Source organism: Telmatherina bonti (genome assembly GCF_933228915.1).
Source record: "Telmatherina bonti genome assembly, chromosome: 12".
NCBI lineage: Eukaryota > Metazoa > Chordata > Actinopteri > Atheriniformes > Telmatherinidae > Telmatherina > Telmatherina bonti.
Genome location: NC_136610.1, coordinates 37,429,781 through 37,451,894, shown reverse-complemented (window position 1 = coordinate 37,451,894; position 22,114 = coordinate 37,429,781). Strand labels below are relative to the sequence as shown.

The window sequence follows — 22,114 nt, the reverse complement described above, 5'->3', positions numbered from 1 at the left end:
AGAACCATCCTAGAACTATCCTAGAACCATCCTAGAACTGTCGTAGAACCATCCTAGAACTATCCTAGAACCATCCTAGAACTATCCTAGAACCATCCTAGAACTGTCATAGAACCATCCTAGAACTATCCTAGAACCATCCTAGAACTGTTGTAGAACCATCCTAGAACTATCCTAGAACCATCCTAGAACTATCCTAGAACTGACATGAAGCGCCCAACTATTATAAAACTTCATATATAATTTTGTGTTATTGCATATCTGTTACAGGAAAATTTAGTCCTGGTCCCAGTCCTTGTTCTAGTCCTAGTCCTGGTTCCTACTCTTAGTCCTGGTCCCGGTCCTAGTCCTGGTCCTAGTCCTTCTCTTAGTCCTAGTCCTGGTCCCAGTCCTGGTCCTAGCCCTGGTCCCAGTCCTAGTCCTAGCCCTGGTCCTAGTCCTGGTCCTAGTCCTACAGGAGACCTTTGTGTTCAAACTAAAGACATGAAACGACGAGCGGCGACGTGACAGACATGGTAGATGAGACGTGTGTAAAAGTTTGGACACCCCCTCAGACACGTAGAGATGAAACATCCAGATGAATCTGGATCTGGGTTAGACTCATCTTCAGTGAGATGAGGTCACCTGGAACAGGTGTGTCCTGAAACTGACTTTGTGTAAATGTAGGTTGGACAGAGTGAAGAAGGCTAGCTGTGTTCCCTGGCTCTGGTCATGTGACTCTTCCTGGTTTGTACCGTTTAACACTCTCTCTCCTACCTGTGTTGCAGGTGCACATTCAGGTTTAACCAGTTCAGAGAAGAAGAACGCAACGAAACTCTCTCAGGGATAAAGTGGACCGATGGCTCCACCTGCTGGACACAGACTCTCCCTACAGCACTATATTCCAGACAGGTGAACGTCCAGTCCTCACCACCTGCGAGGACAAAGAGGAGGCTCTTTGGGTTCAGGCGTGGTTTGTCCATCCATAAAATTTTGTTTGAAGACATATTTTTCTAATAAATAAAACATTATTTAATATTAATCTGGCCGGAGAGTTTTTCCTTCTTCTGAAAAAAAAAAGTTGTTTTCTTTTTTAAATGATTACTTTTATTCCATCTGCAGATCTGCAGTCCCCAGCTGACTTTAATGGGGACAAATTTAAATCTGAACCTGACCAACATGTAGTGAGATATCATAAAACCTCTCCTCTTCATCTGTAGTCATCCTCACTGTGTCACCTCAGACCTTCATCCCCACCTGGATGTTGTTTAGATAATCTGCTATAAAGCAGAGGGTCACATCCATCCATCCCTCCATTCATCCATCCCTCCCTCCATTCATCCATCCATCCCTCCATTCATCCATCCATCCCTCCCTCCATCCATCCATCCCACTATTCATCCATCCATCCCTCCATTCATCCATCCCTCCCTCCATCCGTCCATCCCACTATTCATCCATCCATCCCTCCCTCCATCCATCCATCCCACTATTCATCCATCCCTTCATTCATCCATCGACCCATCCATCCATCCCTCCATTCATCCATCATCTATCCATCCATCCATTCATCCATCCATCCATTCCTTCATCCATCCCTCCATCCCTCCATCCCTCCCTCCATCCATTCATCCCTCCCTCCCTCCATCCATCCCTCCATCCAGCCATCCATCCAGTGACTTCTGCTGTGGGATCCAGAATGGGAACCAGTAACGTGTCATTCAGCATCGGTGCTGCATTATGTGAGTTTACAGTGTTTTAAAGGAAAGTCTGTAAAATCTTCACATCTCTGAGACTCAACCATGTTTATGAAAGCAGGATTAGAGACGAATAAAGACTCCACACCATATGGACGAAACATGTTTATGTTGATTAAAAACAGGCCGTGACTCTGAAGCATCCTTCCCAGACTTCACAGGTGGATGTGGAAATGTTTCCGCAGTATCCCACGAGCTATTCCAGCCAATCCCAGAAGACACAGAATACCAAGAGCAGCCAAGGCCATGTAAAAGCCCGGTAACCTGGAAACAGACGGCAAAAGCAAATCCAACATGATTCCTTCATGGTCGCCATCCTGCACATCACACTTAGCCGGAATCATGACCTTTTCTTGGTGGACTGGATGTATCCGTTGAAATACAGCTGTCGCGCCACCATGTAGAGCATCCCTGCAGCAGCTGCAGCTGCGTCGCTGAAGAACACGCCGCTGGTCCACAGCATCACCAGGAAGATGGGATAAAACTCCACACAGTTCTGACTGAAACCACAGCGTTAAGGTTCAGCTTCATCAGGAGGACACAGCGCTCTCGCTTCATTCATTTACTTCATGGAATTAAAACACTCATTTACTATTTTATTTCAGCTACATTTATATTGCCAGACGTCTTCATGCACATCAGTCATTTCTGTTTGTTCCGTGTTTGGACAAATCTCCCCGTCTCCAATAGGAATGTAACCACTCCATTTGAGAGCAAGATTTTATTTTATACTCAAATATTATTATGCTTTTTCTCAAAACTCTGCTCTCACACACATAAAGTCCCCTCTTGTTCTCAAATATATAGTTTTCTTTCAAAATTCTGCTTTCTTCTTAAGAACAGGGGTAAGTGCATCAACACTGTGACGTTGATACCTCAGTATCTGCCATTCAAAATATCGGATTTGGTACTGTTCCAAGTATGGATATACCAACATAACATTTGTTCTTAATTCTGAGTTTTAGGCAATAAATGTCCATGAGAAACCCAGCCACAGTGCGATCCTTCTGTGTCACATGATTACGGCAGCCTATCAGATGTCATCATGATACTGCAACTGCTTGTGACCTCTGAATGGCCCGAAGCCTTAAAAAGAACATATTTATGTTATTAAGTATGTTAAACTCACCATCTAATTCCAAAACTGTTGATATCTCCAGCCATAATTTCTCCTTTCTGCTGTTTTCCTTATAAAAATTATCTGTGGTTTTATATAAAATCACTTCCATAATCTCTTGATTTGTTATCAATACTTCTTTAAAGGAAAAGCACAATTTTACAGTGTGCATGAATATCTTTAATACAAGGGCAATATGGAATATTCCTAGACTTAATAATGTTAGTACTTCAAAGAAATGCTTCTAAAACAATATTAAATTATACTGATGAGTAAATCAAACAAAAATAAAACAAAAAATCTAAAAATGATAGAAATAATTGAACAAAAAATATAAAAGTATTTAGATTCATTAAATGTAAAATAAAAATATATGTAAGACATGATAGAGAAAATATAACAGAATGTGCAATAAACTGCAAGAAGCCAGTAAAATATCAAGCATCAGTAGTAGCATCATGATGACATGACATCTGATGAGCTACCATGGTCATGTGACACAGATGGACGACATCGTTCCTCCGCTTCACATGACGTTTTAGTGCCTAAAACCATCAGAAGTAAAAGGAGAAACATCATGAAGAAACGCAGAGTGGTATCTCAATACTCGTAAAAGTATCAAATCCTATATTCTTACTGTCTGATATTGAAGTATTGATTCCACAGTAACAGTATTCCAAATATCATCCCTGATCTGAACATGCAATCCTAAACTTGAGAACAGGACCAGAGAAGAACGATACATTCGAGAAGAAGAAGGGACTTTTAGGGTCTGAGCAATGTGATATTTCAATATGAAAACAAGAAATCTTGCTCTCAAATCGAACAATAACGCTTTATATTAAAGACGGGGAGATACTTCCACAGTTCAGTCAAAGCTGCAAACACTGAGATAAAATTAGAATATTCTGATGTTTTATCTTCCAGCCTGCCGTTAACCTGAGACATCAGTCTGACTGTGCCTGTGGGACACTCACTGTGCTCGGAAAATCCGCTCAAACTCTGGGGGTCCAGTGACAGCAGGAGGCAGGATCTTATGGGCCATCCTGGACCATCCGACTCTCCGGGCCAAGTACCCTGAGAGTAGATATGGAGGAGAAACTAGGTCAGCATGGAGATGTCCAACGTTCATGCTGATTGGCGGAGATGGTAGAGGAAAGTACAGGAAGCTAACGGCTAACAAACATGTCAGTCACTTCAGTCACCCTCACAACAAGCATGAGCATGTTGGATCCAACATTTAGTCCAGAAGTGTCACCAGGATCCAACGTTTAGTCCAGAAGTTTCACCAGGATCCAATGTTTAGTCCAGAAGTGTCACCAGGATCCAACGTTTAGTCCAGAAGTTTCACCAGGATCCAATGTTTAGTCCAGAAGTTTCACCAGGATCCAACGTTTAGTCCAGAAGTTTCACCAGGATCCAATGTTTAGTCCAGAAGTTTCATCAGGATCCAACGTTTAGTCCAGAAGTGTCACCAGGATCCAACGTTTAGTCCAGAAGTGTCACCAGGATCCAACATTCAGTCCAGAAGTTTCACCAGGATCCAACATTTAGTCCAGAAGTGTCACCAGGATCCAACGTTTAGTCCAGAGGTTTCACCAGGATCCAACGTTTAGTCCAGAAGTGTCACCAGGATCCAACATTTAGTCCAGAAGTGTCACCAGGATCCAACGTTTAGTCCAGAGGTTTCACCAGGATCCAACGTTTAGTCCAGAAGTGTCACCAGGATCCAACATTTAGTCCAGAAGTGTCACCAGGATCCAACATTTAGTCCAGAAGTGTCACCAGGATCCAACGTTTAGTCCAGAAGTGTCACCAGGATCCAACATTTAGTCCAGAAGTGTCACCAGGATCCAACATTCAGTCCAGAAGTTTCACCAGGATCCAATGTTTAGTCCAGAAGTTTCACCAGGATCCAACATTTAGTCCAGAAGTTTCACCAGGATCCAATGTTTAGTCCAGAAGTTTCATCAGGATCCAACGTTTAGTCCAGAAGTGTCACCAGGATCCAACGTTTAGTCCAGAAGTGTCACCAGGATCCATTATTCAGTCCAGAAGTTTCACCAGGATCCAACATTTAGTCCAGAAGTGTCACCAGGATCCAACGTTCAGTCCAGAAGTGTCACCAGGATTCAACATTTAGTCCAGAAATGTCACCAGGATTCAACATTTAGTCCAGAAGTGTCACCAGGATCCAACGTTTAGTCCAGAATGGTCACCAGGAACCAACGTTTAGTCCAGAAGTTTCACCAGGATCCAATGTTTAGTCCAGACGTGTCACCAGGAGCCATTATTCAGTCCAGAAGTTTCACCAGGATCCAACATTTAGTCCAGAAGTGTCACCAGGATCCAACGTTTAGTCCAGAGGTTTCACCAGGATCCAACGTTTAGTCCAGAAGTGTCACCAGGATCCAACGTTTAGTCCAGAAGTGTCACCAGGATCCAACATTTAGTCCAGAAGTGTCACCAGGATCCAACGTTTAGTCCAGAAGTGTCACCAGGATCCAACATTTAGTCCAGAAGTGTCACCAGGATCCAACATTCAGTCCAGAAGTGTCACCAGGATCCAACATTCAGTCCAGAAGTGTCACCAGGATCCAACATTCAGTCCAGAAGTGTCACCAGGATCCAACATTCAGTCCAGAAGTGTCACCAGGATCCAACATTTAGTCCAGAAGTGTCACCAGGATCCAACATTCAGTCCAGAAGTTTCACCAGGATCCAACATTCAGTCCAGAAGTGTCACCAGGATCCAACATTTAGTCCAGAAATGTCACCAGGATCCAACATTTAGTCCAGAAGTGTCACCAGGATCCAACATTTAGTCCAGAAATGTCACCAGGATCCAACATTTAGTCCAGAAGTTTCACCAGGATCCAACGTTTAGTCCAGAAGTTTCACCAGGATCCAACATTTAGTCCAGAAGTGTCACCAGGATCCAACGTTTAGTCCAGAGGTTTCACCAGCATCCAACGTTTAGTCCAGAAGTGTCACCAGGATCCAACATTCAGTCCAGAAGTGTCACCAGGATCCAACATTTAGTCCAGAAGCTTCACAAGGATCCAACGTTTAGTCCAGAAGTTTCACCAGGATCCAACATTTCGTCCAGAAGCTTCACAAGGATCCAACATTCAGTCCAGAAGTGTCACCAGGATCCAACATTTAGTCCAGAAGTGTCACCAGGATCCAACGTTTAGTCCAGAAATGTCACCAGGATCCAACATTTCGTCCAGAAGCTTCACAAGGATCCAACATTCAGTCCAGAAGTGTCACCAGGATCCAACGTTTAGTCCAGAGGTTTCACCAGCATCCAACGTTTAGTCCAGAAGTGTCACCAGGATCCAACATTCAGTCCAGAAGTGTCACCAGGATCCAACATTTAGTCCAGAAGCTTCACAAGGATCCAACGTTTAGTCCAGAAGTTTCACCAGGATCCAACATTTCGTCCAGAAGCTTCACAAGGATCCAACATTCAGTCCAGAAGTGTCACCAGGATCCAACATTTAGTCCAGAAGTGTCACCAGGATCCAACGTTTAGTCCAGAAATGTCACCAGGATCCAACATTTCGTCCAGAAGCTTCACAAGGATCCAACATTCAGTCCAGAAGTGTCACCAGGATCCAACATTTAGTCCAGAAGTGTCACCAGGATCCAACATTTAGTCCAGAAATGTCACCAGGATCCAACGTTTAGTCCAGAAATGTCACCAGGATCCAACATTTAGTCCAGAAGTTTCACCAGGATCCAACGTTTAGTCCAGAAGTGTCACCAGGATCCAACATTTAGTCCAGAAGTGTCACCAGGATCCAACATTTAGTCCAGAAGTGTCACCAGCATCCAACGTTTAGTCCAGAAGTGTCACCAGGATCCATTATTCAGTCCAGAAGTGTCACCAGGATCCAACATTTAGTCCAGAAGCTTCACAAGGATCCAACGTTTAGTCCAGAAGTTTCACCAGGATCCAACATTTCGTCCAGAAGCTTCACAAGGATCCAACATTCAGTCCAGAAGTGTCACCAGGATCCAACATTTAGTCCAGAAGTGTCACCAGGATCCAACATTCAGTCCAGAAGTGTCACCAGGATCCAACATTCAGTCCAGAAGTGTCACCAGGATCCAACATTTAGTCCAGAAATGTCACCAGGATCCAACGTTTAGTCCAGAAGTGTCACCAGGATCCAACATTCAGTCCAGAAGTGTCACCAGGATCCAACATTTAGTCCAGAAGCTTCACAAGGATCCAACGTTTAGTCCAGAAGTTTCACCAGGATCCAACATTTCGTCCAGAAGCTTCACAAGGATCCAACATTCAGTCCAGAAGTGTCACCAGGATCCAACATTTAGTCCAGAAGTTTCACCAGGATCCAACATTCAGTCCAGAAATGTCACCAGGATCCAACGTTTAGTCCAGAAGTGTCACCAGGATCCAACGTTTAGTCCAGAAGTGTCACCAGGATCCAACGTTTCGTCCAGAAGCTTCACAAGGATCCAACGTTTAGTCCAGAAGTTTCACCAGGATCCAACGTTTAGTCCAGACTTGTCACCAGGATCCATTATTCAGTCCAGAAGTTTCACCAGGATCCAACATTTAGTCCAGGAGTGTCACCAGGATCCAACGTTTAGTCCAGAAGTGTCACCAGGATCCAACATTCAGTCCAGAAGTGTCACCAGGATCCAACATTTAGTCCAGAAATGTCACCAGGATTCAACATTTAGTCCAGAAGTTTCACCAGGATCCAACGTTTAGTCCAGAAGTGTCACCAGGATCCAACATTTAGTCCAGAAGTGTCACCAGGATCCATTATTCAGTCCAGAAGTGTCACCAGGATCCAACATTTAGTCCAGAAGCTTCACAAGGATCCAACGTTTAGTCCAGACGTGTCACCAGGATCCATTATTCAGTCCAGAAGTTTCACCAGGATCCAACATTTAGTCCAGGAGTGTCACCAGGATCCAACGTTTAGTCCAGAAGTGTCACCAGGATCCAACATTTAGTCCAGAAATGTCACCAGGATCCAACATTCAGTCCAGAAATGTCACCAGGATCCAACGTTTAGTCCAGAAGTGTCACCAGGATCCAACATTTCGTCCAGAAGCTTCACAAGGATCCAACATTCAGTCCAGAAGTGTCACCAGGATCCAACATTTAGTCCAGAAGTGTCACCAGGATCCAACATTTAGTCCAGAAGTGTCACCAGGATCCAACATTTAGTCCAGAAGTGTCACCAGGATCCAACATTTCGTCCAGAAGCTTCACAAGGATCCAACATTCAGTCCAGAAGTGTCACCAGGATCCAACATTCAGTCCAGAAGTGTCACCAGGATCCAACATTTAGTCCAGAAGTGTCACCAGGATCCAACATTTCGTCCAGAAGCTTCACAAGGATCCAACATTCAGTCCAGAAGTGTCACCAGGATCCAACATTCAGTCCAGAAGTGTCACCAGGATCCAACATTCAGTCCAGAAATGTCACCAGGATCCAACATTTAGTCCAGAAATGTCACCAGGATCCAACATTTAGTCCAGAAATGTCACCAGGATCCAACATTTAGTCCAGAAGTGTCACCAGGATCCAACATTTCGTCCAGAAGCTTCACAAGGATCCAACATTCAGTCCAGAAGTGTCACCAGGATCCAACATTCAGTCCAGAAGTGTCACCAGGATCCAACATTTAGTCCAGAAATGTCACCAGGATCCAACATTTAGTCCAGAAATGTCACCAGGATCCAACATTTAGTCCAGAAATGTCACCAGGATCCAACATTTAGTCCAGAAATGTCACCAGGATCCAACATTTCGTCCAGAAGCTTCACAAGGATCCAACGTGGACGAGACTCTTTTTGTCCAATTTGTCAATTTGACGTTTTTTTGTTTCTCATTGCCGCCATTTAACTTCTCACTCTCTCTCTCTCTTGCACACACCCACACACACACACCTTGCTGCAGGTTGTTTAATCTGGAACTGAGGAAGGAAACGCCTCCAGAAAGTCTGGATCCGGGTCGTCATTACTTTAACAACCTGCAACTAACCAGATCTTAAACCAGTGGTTGGTTAACTCACCCATCTGCATGCTGGACAGCAGAGACACAGCAGCCAACAGGTACAGAGAGTCCAGGTCCATAGCTGAGACTGAGATCTGCTGGGACACGCTTACAGAACCAGGAGGAGGAGGAGGGGGAGGAGGAGGAGGAGGAGGAGGGGGAGGAGGAGGAGGGGGAGGAGGAGGAGGAGGAGGGGGAGGAGGAGGAGGAAGGCCATCCCACAACATGAGCTGACATGTTTGACCAGTTACAGAGTGTGTTGTGTCTCCGTGACGACAACCTCATCCACGTTCATCTGGTGTTTACCGTCTGATGCAAGAATCATCAGATCAACTTCTACATCAGGAGGTCAAACATAAGGCTCGGGGCCCAGAACCGGCCTAGGATGGATGTGGTCAGAGAAGATGTAAACTTTTACTTTCGAATAAAATAAAAAACTGGACTGACTAAAGTACCTAATATATTGATAAAAGTCAGTGATATACTACAACAAAAGTAAGAGTAATACTACAATAAAAGTAAGTAATACTATAATAAAAGTAGTTGTGATACTAAAATAAAAGTAAGTCATACTACAATGAAAGTAGTGTAATACTACAATGAAAGTAGTGTAATGCTATAATAAAAGTAAGTGTAGTACTATATTAAAAGTATGACTACAATGAAAGTAAGTAATACTATGACAACAGTAGTTGTGATGCTACAATAAAAGTAAGAAATACGATAATAAAAGTATTTTTAATACTACAATGACAGTAAGTGTACTATTATAATAAAGTAAGTAATACTATAATGAAAGTAGTTGTAATACTACAGTGAAAGTAAGTGTACATAATGTAAGGATTTGTGTGTAATTTCCACAGCAGCAGGAAAACTTGCTCCATCTTTTCCATCTCTCTGACATCATAGAAATATCTCGATGAAGTATTTGTACTTCTTTGTACTGAAACAAAGAGAAAAGTTGGAGTTTTTATTAGTTAAAGTTTATTATTGTGTATTATTATGTGTATTTTACGGGTTCGGACCGGGTGAAGACCCGGTTGAGCTGAATGTGGAACTGGACTAAGAAGAGTCTGGCCCTGTTCTGGACCCTTCTGGTCCCAGAGTCCACCTCTTCCTCTCAGTCCGACCTGCGTGACAGTTTTGCGTGGCGTGGGGCGGCAGTGTCACGCAGGTCCGCTGACTGGGCGGGGGGAGCTTCCACGTGCCGCCGTGTTTCGGTGTGCTCCGACCCGCAGCCTCCATGGACAGCGACGAGGACGACGTGGAGGAGGTGGTGGAAGGTGGGTCACGTGTCTGGCACTGAACGCTGCGCGCGGAACACCGGACACGCATCCCGGTGATGTTTCAGAGTTCAGATCCAGATTCTCCAGACAAGCGAGCCGGAGGCCTCCGGAGCACCGCGGGCTCAGTTTCTGACGCCAACCCGCCTGAGAGAGGGCTGAGGTCGGTGTGGGAGACGCCAGAGTCCCGCTGCTCGCGCGGCTGCTGGATGTCTCCAGACTGGAAAGTTAGCGCTGGTTTTAGTGGTGAAGATGGTCTGATGAAGACGTGAGAATTGCAGGGTTGCTGCTGGAGAAGAGACGTAATTAAACCGCGTGATATTAACAATCCTGGTTGTCTCGTGCACAGGTTAAATAATGAAGACAGGGGTGTTAATACACTTTAGAGTGCCGAGGGCCCACGCCCCCGGCACTCTAAATTAAAATACACAAGAAAAAGCTCAGGTACGACCAAATGCCAGCGCAAAGAAGTGGGTTTTAAGGACAGACTTAAAATCAGAGACAGATTGAGCAGCTCTGATGTGAAGGGGAAGGCTATTCCATATCTTAGGAGCAGCAACGGAAAAGGCCCAATCACCCCTGGATTTTAATCTGGCCAATGGGACCTTAAGTAATAGTTGTGAAGAGGACCTAAGAGTCTTGGCTGGAGCATGTTGATGAAACAACTCTGACAGATACAAGGGAGCCAAATCATTTCAGGCTTTAAAAACAATAAATAAAATCTTGTAGTGGGTCCTAAAACTAACTGGAAGCCAGTGCAGAAGGGTGAAATGATCATAAATAGTGGCTAAAAACCGCGGTTGTTCTACGTTCTTCTAACTTGAAGCGGAAGATCAGGTACCGGTCAATCACAAGGACACGCCCCTAAATATGCTGAATTTCGAGATTAAATTACTTCTAAGTGTAGGAGTTCCACTAGAAGATAGTGGAGATAAGTTTGTTTGATTATTTGAATTAATGGATATTAAATGGATTTAGCGGCCATGGGGTGAGAAAAAAACACCTTGGATGCGGAACATAATAAAATTATTAATCAAATGGAAGCACCCGGAGTCATATCCCGAACTTTAGGAACACCTGGACAGTTACCTGTGAGCCTGAGGGTGTGACGGAGGTCCTGTTTGTGTGTTCAGGTCCGTTGGATGAAGATGGCCAGCCTCATGGCTTCTGTACAGTAACCTTCTCATCCAGCGATCGCTTCGAAGGACACTTCAGCCACGGAGAGAAGAACGGGAAAGGGAAGTTCTTCTTCTTCGACGGCAGGTACAGATGTGCTGCACCGGTCCGGTCGATGTGATCCGAACCCGGTCACCTCCAGCCGTTTCCTTGTTCCTCTGCAGCACCTTGGAGGGTTTCTACGTGGATGATGCTTTGCAGGGTCAGGGGCAGTACACGCACGAAGACGGCAGTTTTCTCAACGGGACGTACGTGGACGGCGAGCTCAACGGACCCGCTCAGGAATTCGATGGCGAAGGCCGGCTGGCGTTTAAGGGCCAGTACAAGGACAACAGCCGCTACGGAGAGTGCTGGGTGTACCACCCTGTGAGTCTGCTCACCGCATGTTTCCTGGTCTGATCGGGAAAATGGCGGCGTCTGGTTAACGTGTGCGTGTTGTGCGTGTTGGTGGTCACGGTCTAGGATGGGGGCTGCGTGTTCGGCCAGGTGAACGAGGACGGGGAGATGACCGGGGACTCTGTGGCCTACATCTACCCTGATGGCCGCACGGCGCTCTACGGAAGCTTTGTGGACGGTGAACTGATCGAGGCGCGGCTCGCCACTCTCAGCGCCAAACAAACGGGAAGGCCGTGCTTCCAGATCGCAGCCGACAGTAAGTAGAAACTTCAGTTTTCCAAGTTTTTCCCCTGGACTGAAGCTGGAGCGCCTCCAGATGGAAAAACCTGAATGACTTCCTGTTTCAAGGTCCCGTCTTCTCCTACGACAAGTCCACGTCGTCCTGCATGGCCACGCACGCGCTGCTTCCTGACCCGTATGAGAGCCAGAGGTAGGTCGCCTCTGGTGCGGCACCTTGGAGCCGGAATGAGCCGGAATTCCGACTCCGTCATGGTGTGTTTCAGGGTGTTTGTGGCTGACTCTCTGATCCGAGGAGCGGGACAGGGTCTATTTGCCAAGACGGACGCTGAGGCCGAGACGGTGATGGCTTTTTACAACGGAGTCCGGATCACGCACTCTGAGGTTGATACACACACACCCCCCCCCACACCCCCACACCCACACACACACCCCCCACACACACACACACATACAGCTGGTTCAGGTAAACATAAACTGGTTCTCATCAGAACCGTCCTCCAGGATCTGCTGGACCTGAGGAGATACAAACTGTCTCTGTTCTGATTGGTGGTCTGGTGGACTCCCCAGGTGGACAGTCGGGACTGGTCCCTTAATGGGAACACCATCTCTCTGGACGAAGACACTGTGATCGACGTCCCTCAGCCATTCGACCGGACCGACGTGTACTGCGCCTCCCTGGGTCACAAAGCCAACCACTCCTTCACCCCCAACTGTAAATACGACCCGTAAGTACACACACGTCTGCAGGGACTTTCATCAGAGGAACTGGTTTCCAGCTGGTGGCTGATTCTGGACGTTTGTCTTCGTTTATCAGGTTTGATGTTTGATACGAGACGATCGATGTGTGGTATGATAATATTTGATATTAGATACCAACTTTTCAGAAGAGTTGCGTACCTTTCTGGTCGCTCCGCAGAGGGAACCTCGGCCGCGTGCCAGGCTCCGCGGCCACGCGCCTTTCCAGACGGCACACAGCAAAAGGAGGATACGGCAATGGCGTATTTAAAGACTTAACAATTTACTGAGTGTTGTGAATAAGATACATATTACAGAGTTCGCCGGCGTAGCAGGGATCGGTTGAAATCTCTCTCCTTCTCCTGTGCAGCATTCTTTTAAACCTTTCCATTCCTCCAACCCCCGATTTTCCATTCGTCTGTCCACATCCTTCCTCCAGTTTTCATTCGCTTGCAGTTTAATAAGACGTGCCAAGGTTTAGGTCACAGTGCCTGCGTCAACTTTTCCCTTGGATAAACTTGATCTCAGATAATCATTACATAAAACATTACCACAGAGAACATTGCAGGTCACCGTGACCGTTCCTTTAACTTTAGAAAAACAAGATCTCAGGTCACTCTGACCTGCAGTTTTCACTTTACCACAACAACAGAACATAAAAATGTCAATTCAGCTAAACTCACTCATTTCATGTCCACCAAGAGGCAACCTCCGGCGGTTAAAAGTGAAGCCTTTAATGAAGTACATACAACTGCAGTTCCACCTTCATCCACTAGGGGCTGCAAAACAGAGCAAATCCCCATAGACTCCCATGTTAAAAAGACCAACTTCACAGCAGAAATAAACATGTTTACAGCAGAAATAAACATGTTTACAGCAGAAATAAACATGTTTACAGCAGTAATAAACATGTTTACAGCAGGAATAAACATGTTTACAGCAGGAATAAACACGTTTACAGCCTGGTACAAAAACCCATTTTAGGTTTAATAGGTCAGGTTTACCTTCATGACAACTGTGGGGGGAGTGAATTTTTTTCTAACTCGCCCGTTTAAAAGTAATTTAATCTTGAAATTCGGCATATTTAGGGGCGTGTCCTTTTGATTGACAGGTACCAATCTCCAGCTTCAAGTCAGAAGAACGTAGAACAACCGCGGTTTTTAGCCGGTTAACAACGTGACTTAGCTTTAGCCCGCTTACCTCCGTTAGCTGGTTAGCTCCTGTTACCTCCGGGTTAGCTCGGTTAGCTCTTAGCTACAGAAAGCTCGGAGTTCGCTCAATGTCAATCATCCACCATGACGCTCACAGCCCCCCTCTCAGCTCCACCTCTTTGCCCATATTTGTATTTTCCGGGTGAGACGACACGCATGGCCCTCCCAAGATGGCGATGGTCCTCCATGGCCACAATCCTGCAGCTTTTCAATGGATCCCTGCTCCAACACAGCTGACTCAAACTAATCAGTCATTGTGCTGAACTTCATTGGCTGTTGGATCCATGAAGTGGAAGCAGGTGTGTTGGAGCAGGGATACATGGAAACCCCGCAGGACAGCGGCCCTGGAGGACCGACTTTGGGCACCCCGGCTTTGGATGACACTTGCCTGATGTCTCTCCGTTCTGCTCCCTGGGACTCTGGATGAGACGGGTCTTCAGGTGGACAAACTTCTGATCAGGTCTCAGTTTCAGGTATTGAACCTGCGTTTTCTGGTGTCATTTGTTTCTCGTTTGGACAGGTTTGTCCATCCACGGTTTGGACCAATCAAATGCATCCGAACCTTGAGGGCGGTGCAGAAAGGGGAGGAGCTAACAGTTGCTTATGGCTACGATCATGAGCCCAGCGGAAAGAACGGCCCAGAAGCTCCTGAATGGTACAAGGAAGAGCTGGAGGTCTTCCAGCAGAGACAGGAGGCTCCCTGCAGGACGAAGACGGGGGGACAGAAAGACCCCCCCTCTGCCACTTTGTAACCTCCCGCCAGAGACTTTATCTGATCCAAACAGCGAATCACCTCGGACACGACGGAGACTTCAGTTACACTTAATCTATGCAAGAAAAGCACAGAGGATACACATCTCCCTGTCCTCTTCATCACCACTCATCTTCATCACAGATTTCCTGCTGAAACTTCTGCTATTAAAATGTTCAGTGTAACTTTATTATACCAGCTGTTTACGTGTTATTTACACCATCATACATGTTTCCTGGTTGTGTCCCAGACCAGTCACATCAGGCGTCCTCTGAGCGCGCTCCACTGCACTAAAACCTCCCGCTCAGTTGATTCACCGTCTCTGACATCAGTTTTTAAAACATCAGAGCAGAGGGAGCGGTTTCTTATTAAAGATGATGTAAACTTCCTCACAGTTAGGATGCTGCAGAACTACCAGGACAAAACATGAAGATCCCTGATCACACCTCAGAGTCCAGGTTTTCATAGGTCTCAGAGTCCTGGTCTTCAGAGTCCAGGGGCGTCATTTCAGTCGGTCATAGAAACTGCCAAAAATGTGGCCTACAGAACGGTACGGAGTCCGGTTGTAGCAGGTTAGTCGTAATCAGCTGATAATAAATCTTATGTTCCAAATCCTGTTCATGCTGATTTATATTCAGAAATGTCCTTATAGAACCAGATGCAGAGACATGGAAATCATCTGCGTTTCTCCTGAAAAAAGTGCAGATGAACATTATCTAACAGTCCTCTGAAGCGCTGCGTAAAAAGTTCACCTAATAAAGAATAAATAAATGCTGCAGAGAGCAAGGAATGATTCAGGAGCAAAGAGATCTGTCACGTTTTTAAAAGGAGAAGTGATTAAATTATACAATATCAGACCATAGAAATAATTTAAAATGTTTTCATCAACTCACATATGACAGGTACAGTTAGACCACCCTTGTTTACCAAAATTTCATCTGTTTTAATACGTGGTACAAATAATTTACATCTGTTTGTAAAACAAGGGTGGTCTAATAATTTTTCCACAACTGTACGTTTGTCAGGTTGCAGACGGGTCATCTGCATATATGTTACTGTCAAGCTGCAGACGGGACATCTGCATATATGTTACTGTCAAGCTGCAGACGGGACATCTGCATATATGTTACTGTCAGGTTGCAGACATCTGCATATATGTTACTGTCAAGCTGCAGACGGGACATCTGCATATATGTTACTGTCAGGTTGCAGACATCTGCATATATGTTACTGTCAGGCTGCAGACGGGACATCTGCATATATGTTACTGTCAGGTTGCAGACATCTGCATATATGTTACTGTCAAGCTGCAGACGGGACATCTGCATATATGTTACTGTCAGGCTGCAGACATCTGCATATATGTTACTGTCAGGTTGCAGACATCTGCATATATGTTACTGTCAGGCTGCAGACATCTGCATATATGTTACTGTCAGGCTGCAGACATCTGCATATATGTTACTGTCAGGCTGCAGACATCTGCATATATGTTACTGTCAGGCTGCAGACATCTGCATATATGTTACTGTCAGGTTGCAGACATCTGCATATATGTTACTGTCAGGTTGCAGACGGGTCATCTGCATATATGTTACCGTCAGGCTGCAGACGTCTGCATATATGTTACTGTCAGGTTGCAGATGGGTCATCTGCATATATGTTACTGTCAGGCTGCAGACGGGTCATCTGCATATATGTTACTGTCAGGCTGCAGACATCTGCATATATGTTACTGTCAGGCTGCAGACGTCTGCATATATGTCACTGTCAGGCTGCAGACATCTGCATATATGTTACTGTCAGGTTGCAGACAGGTCATCTGCATATATGTTACTGTCAGGTTGCAGACATCTGCATGTACACTACTCACAAAAAGTTAGGGATATTTGGCTTTCAGGTGAAATTTATGGAAAATGCAATATGTTCATGCTACAGTGATATAATATCATAAAAGTAAGACATTTAAGTAGAAGGACGCACTACTGATTTCCTCATCTCAAAAAATTCATTCAACACAAAAGGTAACAACAATGGTAGTTACACCACAACAAAAAATGTGAACGTCTCAATATCTGGTCATGTGCCCTTGAGCATCAATTACAGCTTGACAACGACGTCTCATGCTGTTCACAAGGCAACTTATTGCCTGCTGAGGCATGGCATCCCACTCTTCTTGAAGGGCAGCCCTCAGGTCATTGAGGTTCTGGGGTGCAGGGTCTCGAGCCTCTACACGACGGCTCAGCTGATCCCACAGGTTTTCAATGGGATTCAGGTCTGGAGAGAGTGCAGGCCGTTCCATTTGAGGTACACCAGTCTCCAACAGCCGTTCCCTGATGATGCGGCCTCGATGAGCAGGAGCATTGTCGTCCATGAAGATGAAATTAGGCCTGTGCTGTTCATGTAGGGGCACAATCACTGGATTAATGATGTTATTCAGGTAGTATGGGCTTGTCACTGTACCATTCACAAAGTGTAGGGCAGTTCTGTACCAAGTGGACACCCCTGCCCACACTGTAACACCGCCACCACCAAAAGCTGGCCTGGTGACAACAGTGGCTGATGCATAGCGCTCTCCCTGACGTCTCCAACATCATTTCTGCTCAGTGTGAATCGACTTTCATCAGAGAACAGCACTGAGGCCCACTGGTTCCTCGTCCAGCGTAAATGCTCCCTGGCCCATGCAAGACGATGATGCCTGTGCCTGGTGGTGTGGTCAGGTACCCGTGCAGGTCGTCTAGCACGCAGACCACGCTGATGGAAACGGTTTGGAATGGTCTGACGTGACACTTGGGTGCCTCTCACCTCTCTTAAACGTGCCTGGAGTTGAGTGGCATTCATCATCCGGTTTCTCAGGGCAGTGTTCACAATGTAGCGGTCATCAGCACGGGATGTGGCCAAAGGACGTCCACTTCTAGGCCTTTCTGTGACTCTTCCAGTCTCTCCATATCTCTGTTGCAACCTGCTGATGACACTCTGTGACACTCCAAGCTCAGTGGCCACTTCTGTCTGAGAACGTCCTGTTAGAAGCATCGCAATGGCAAGGGACTGTTGTTCCATTGTTAGGTGTCGTCTTGGTCTCATGATGTCAAAATGTGAACAGCATGATGAGGACAACTGTTTAAACACCAGCTCTAATTGAACCAGGACATTTATTGGTCAATTCAAGGATCTCACACCTGCCGTGATTTTTGCCGTTAAGCTCATTGTTAGAGAACAGCAACTTGTGCAAAATTTATTGAAACATTTAACAGTTGGACATGTGCATTTAAAAGCTTAGAGAAGATCACATTAAGTTCACCTGTACAGGTTTGAATGCATTTTAGGCTTGTTGGGAAATTTCACCCAAAAGCTGAATATCCCTAACTTTTTGTGAATAGTATATGTTACTGTCAGGCTGCAGACGGGTCATCTGCATATATGTTACTGTCAGGCTGCAGAAATCTGCATATATGTTACTGTCAGGTTGCAGACATCTGCATATATGTTACTGTCAGGTTGCAGACATCTGCATATATGTTACTGTCAGGTTGCAGACATCTGCATATATGTTACTGTCAGGTTGCAGACGGGACATCTGCATATATGTTACTGTCAGGCTGCAGACATCTGCATATATGTTACTGTCAGGTTGCAGACGGGTCATCTGCATATATGTTACTGTCAGGTTGCAGACGGGACATCTGCATATATGTTACTGTCAGGCTGCAGACATCTGAATATATGTTCCTGTCAGGCTGCAGACATCTGCATATATGTTACTGTCAGGTTGCAGACGGGACATCTGCATATATGTTACTGTCAGGCTGCAGACATCTGCATATATGTTACTGTCAGGTTGCAGACATCTGCATATATGTTACTGTCAGGTTGCAGACGGGACATCTGCATATATGTTACTGTCAGGCTGCAGACATCTGAATATATGTTCCTGTCAGGTTGCAGACATCTGCATATATGTTACTGTCAGGTTGCAGACGGGTCATCTGCATATATGTTACTGTCAGGTTGCAGAAATCTGCATATATTTTACTGTCAGGCTGCAGACATCTGCATATATGTTACTGTCAGGTTGCAGACGGGTCATCTGCATATATGTTACTGTCAGGTTGCAGAAATCTGCATATATGTTACTGTCAGGCTGCAGAAATCTGCATATATTTTACTGTCAGGCTGCAGACATCTGCATATATGTTACTGTCAGGTTGCAGACGGGTCATCTGCATATATGTCACTGTCAGTCTGCAGACGGGACATCTGCATATATGTTACTGTCAGGTTGCAGACATCTGCATATATGTTACTGTCAGGTTGCAGACATCTGCATATATGTTACTGTCAGGTTGCAGATGGGTCATCTGCATATATGTTACTGTCAGGTTGCAGACATCTGCATATATGTTACTGTCAGGTTGCAGACGGGTCATCTGCATATATGTTACTGTCAGGTTGCAGACGGGACATCTGCATATATGTTACTGTCAGGTTGCAGACATCTGCATATATGTTACTGTCAGGTTGCAAACATGTCATCTGCATATATGTTACTGTCAGGCTGCAGACGGGTCATCTGCATATATGTTACTGTCAGGCTGCAGACGGGTCATCTGCATATATGTTACTGTCAGGTTGCAGACATCTGCATATATGTTACTGTCAGGTTGCAGACGGGTCATCTGCATATATGTTACTGTCAGGTTGCAGAAATCTGCATATATGTTACTGTCAGGCTGCAGAAATCTGCATATATTTTACTGTCAGGCTGCAGACATCTGCATATATGTTACTGTCAGGTTGCAAACGGGTCATCTGCATATATGTTACTGTCAGGTTGCAGACGGGACATCTGCATATATGTTACTGTCAGGTTGCAGACATCTGCATATATGTTACTGTCAGGTTGCAGACGGGTCATCTGCATATATGTTACTGTCAGGCTGCAGAAATCTGCATATATGTTACTGTCAGGCTGCAGAAATCTGCATATATTTTACTGTCAGGCTGCAGACATCTGCATATATGTTACTGTCAGGTTGCAGACGGGTCATCTGCATATATGTTACTGTCAGGTTGCAGACGGGACATCTGCATATATGTTACTGTCAGGTTGCAGACATCTGCATATATGTTACTGTCAGGTTGCAGACGGGTCATCTGCATATATGTTACTGTCAGGTTGCAGATGGGTCATCTGCATATATGTTACTGTCAGGTTGCAGACGGGTCATCTGCATATATGTTACTGTCAGGTTGCAGACGGGTCATCTGCATATATGTTACTGTCAGGTTGCAGACATCTGCATATATGTTACTGTCAGGTTGCAAACATGTCATCTGCATATATGTTACTGTCAGGCTGCAGACGGGTCATCTGCATATATGTTACTGTCAGGCTGCAGACGGGTCATCTGCATATATGTTACTGTCAGGTTGCAGACATCTGCATATATGTTACTGTCAGGTTGCAGACATCTGCATATATGTTACTGTCAGGTTGCAGACGGGTCATCTGCATATATGTTACTGTCAGGTTGCAGAAATCTGCATATATGTTACTGTCAGGCTGCAGAAATCTGCATATATTTTACTGTCAGGCTGCAGACATCTGCATATATGTTACTGTCAGGTTGCAGACATCTGCATATATGTTACTGTCAGGTTGCAGACGGGACATCTGCATATATGTTACTGTCAGGTTGCAGACATCTGCATATATGTTACTGTCAGGTTGCAGACGGGACATCTGCATATATGTTACTGTCAGGTTGCAGACATCTGCATATATGTTACTGTCAGGTTGCAGACGGGTCATCTGCATATATGTTACTGTCAGGTTGCAGACGGGACATCTGCATATATGTTACTGTCAGGTTGCAGACATCTGCATATATGTTACTGACAGGCTGCAGACATCTGCATATGTGTTACTGTCAGGCTGCAGACATCTGCATATATGTTACTGTCAGGCTGCAGACATCTGCATATATGTTACTGTCAGGTTGCAGACGGGTCATCTGCATATATGTTACTGTCAGGCTGCAGACGGGTCATCTGGATATATGTTACTGTCAGGTTGCAGACATCTGCATATATGTTACTGTCAGGTTGCAGACGGGACATCTGCATATATGTTACTGTCAGGCTGCAGACGGGACATCTGCATATATGTTACTGTCAGGCTGCAGACATCTGCATATATGTTACTGTCAGGTTGCAGACGGGACATCTGCATATATGTTACTGTCAGGCTGCAGACATCTGCATATATGTTACTGTCAGGCTGCAGACGGGTCATCTGCATATATGTTACTGTCAGTCTGCAGACATCTGCATATATGTTACTGTCAGGTTGCAGACATCTGCATATATGTCACTGTCAGGCTGCAGACGGGTCATCTGCATATATGTCACTGTCAGGCTGTAGACATCTGCATATATGTTACTGTCAGGTTGCAGACGGGACATCTGCATATATGTTACTGTCAGGCTGCAGACATCTGCATATATGTTACTGTCAGGCTGCAGACGGGTCATCTGCATATATGTTACTGTCAGGCTGCAGACATCTGCATATATGTTACTGTCAGGCTGCAGACGGGACATCTGCATATATGTTACTGTCAGGCTGCAGACATCTGCATATATGTTACTGTCAGGTTGCAGACGGGTCATCTGCATATATGTTACTGTCAGGCTGCAGACATCTGCATATATGTTACTGTCAGGCTGCAGACATCTGCATATATGTTACGGTCAGGTTGCAGACGTCTGCATATATGTTACCGTCATGTTGCAAACATCTCATCTGCATATATGTTACTGTCAGGCCGCAGACGGGTCATCTGCATGTATGTTACTGTCAGGCTGCAGACATATGAATATATGTTCCTGTCAGGCTGCAGACATCTGCATATATGTTACGGTCAGGTCGCAGACGTCTGCATATATGTTACTGTCAGGCTGCAGACGGGTCATCTGCAAATATGTTACTGTCAGGCTGCAGACGGGTCATCTGCATATATGTTACTGTCAGGCTGCAGACATATGAATATATGTTCCTGTCAGGCTGCAGACATCTGCATATATGTTACGGTCAGGTCGCAGACGTCTGCATATATGTTACTGTCAGGCTGCAGACGGGTCATCTGCAAATATGTTACTGTCAGGCTGCAGACGGGTCATCTGCATATATGTTACTGTCAGGCTGCAGACATATGAATATATGTTCCTGTCAGGCTGCAGACATCTGCATATATGTTACGGTCAGGTTGCAGACGTCTGCATATATGTTACCGTCATGTTGCAAACATGTCATCTGCATATATGTTACTGTCAGGCTGCAGATGGGTCATCTGCATATATGTTACTGTCAGGTTGCAGACATCTGCATATATGTTACTGTCAGGTTGCAGACATCTGCATATA

General features: G+C 45.3%; 2 protein-coding genes across 2 annotated transcripts; one reads left to right on the top strand and one right to left on the bottom strand.

Moving 5' to 3' along the window:
• Positions 1-1,891: 1,891 nt before the first annotated feature.
• On the bottom strand, positions 1,892-9,004 carry mgst2 (microsomal glutathione S-transferase 2; the record flags this gene model as incomplete). Its single annotated transcript, XM_079250211.1, has 4 exons — positions 8,917-9,004; positions 3,831-3,930; positions 2,084-2,236; positions 1,892-2,000 (listed from the first exon to the last, which is right to left on the bottom strand). Exons 1-4 carry the CDS (start codon positions 8,975-8,977, stop codon positions 1,892-1,894), a joined length of 423 nt encoding a protein of 140 aa, XP_079106337.1. The 5' UTR covers positions 8,978-9,004.
• Positions 9,005-10,053: 1,049 nt separating this feature from the next.
• setd7 (SET domain containing 7, histone lysine methyltransferase) lies at positions 10,054-14,898 on the top strand. The gene is made up of 8 exons (XM_079250430.1): positions 10,054-10,180; positions 11,314-11,443; positions 11,521-11,722; positions 11,819-12,008; positions 12,101-12,182; positions 12,256-12,373; positions 12,560-12,717; positions 14,459-14,898. Exons 1-8 carry the CDS (start codon positions 10,141-10,143, stop codon positions 14,688-14,690), a joined length of 1,152 nt encoding a protein of 383 aa, XP_079106556.1. The 5' UTR covers positions 10,054-10,140; the 3' UTR covers positions 14,691-14,898.
• The last annotated feature ends 7,216 nt before the right edge of the window (positions 14,899-22,114 follow it).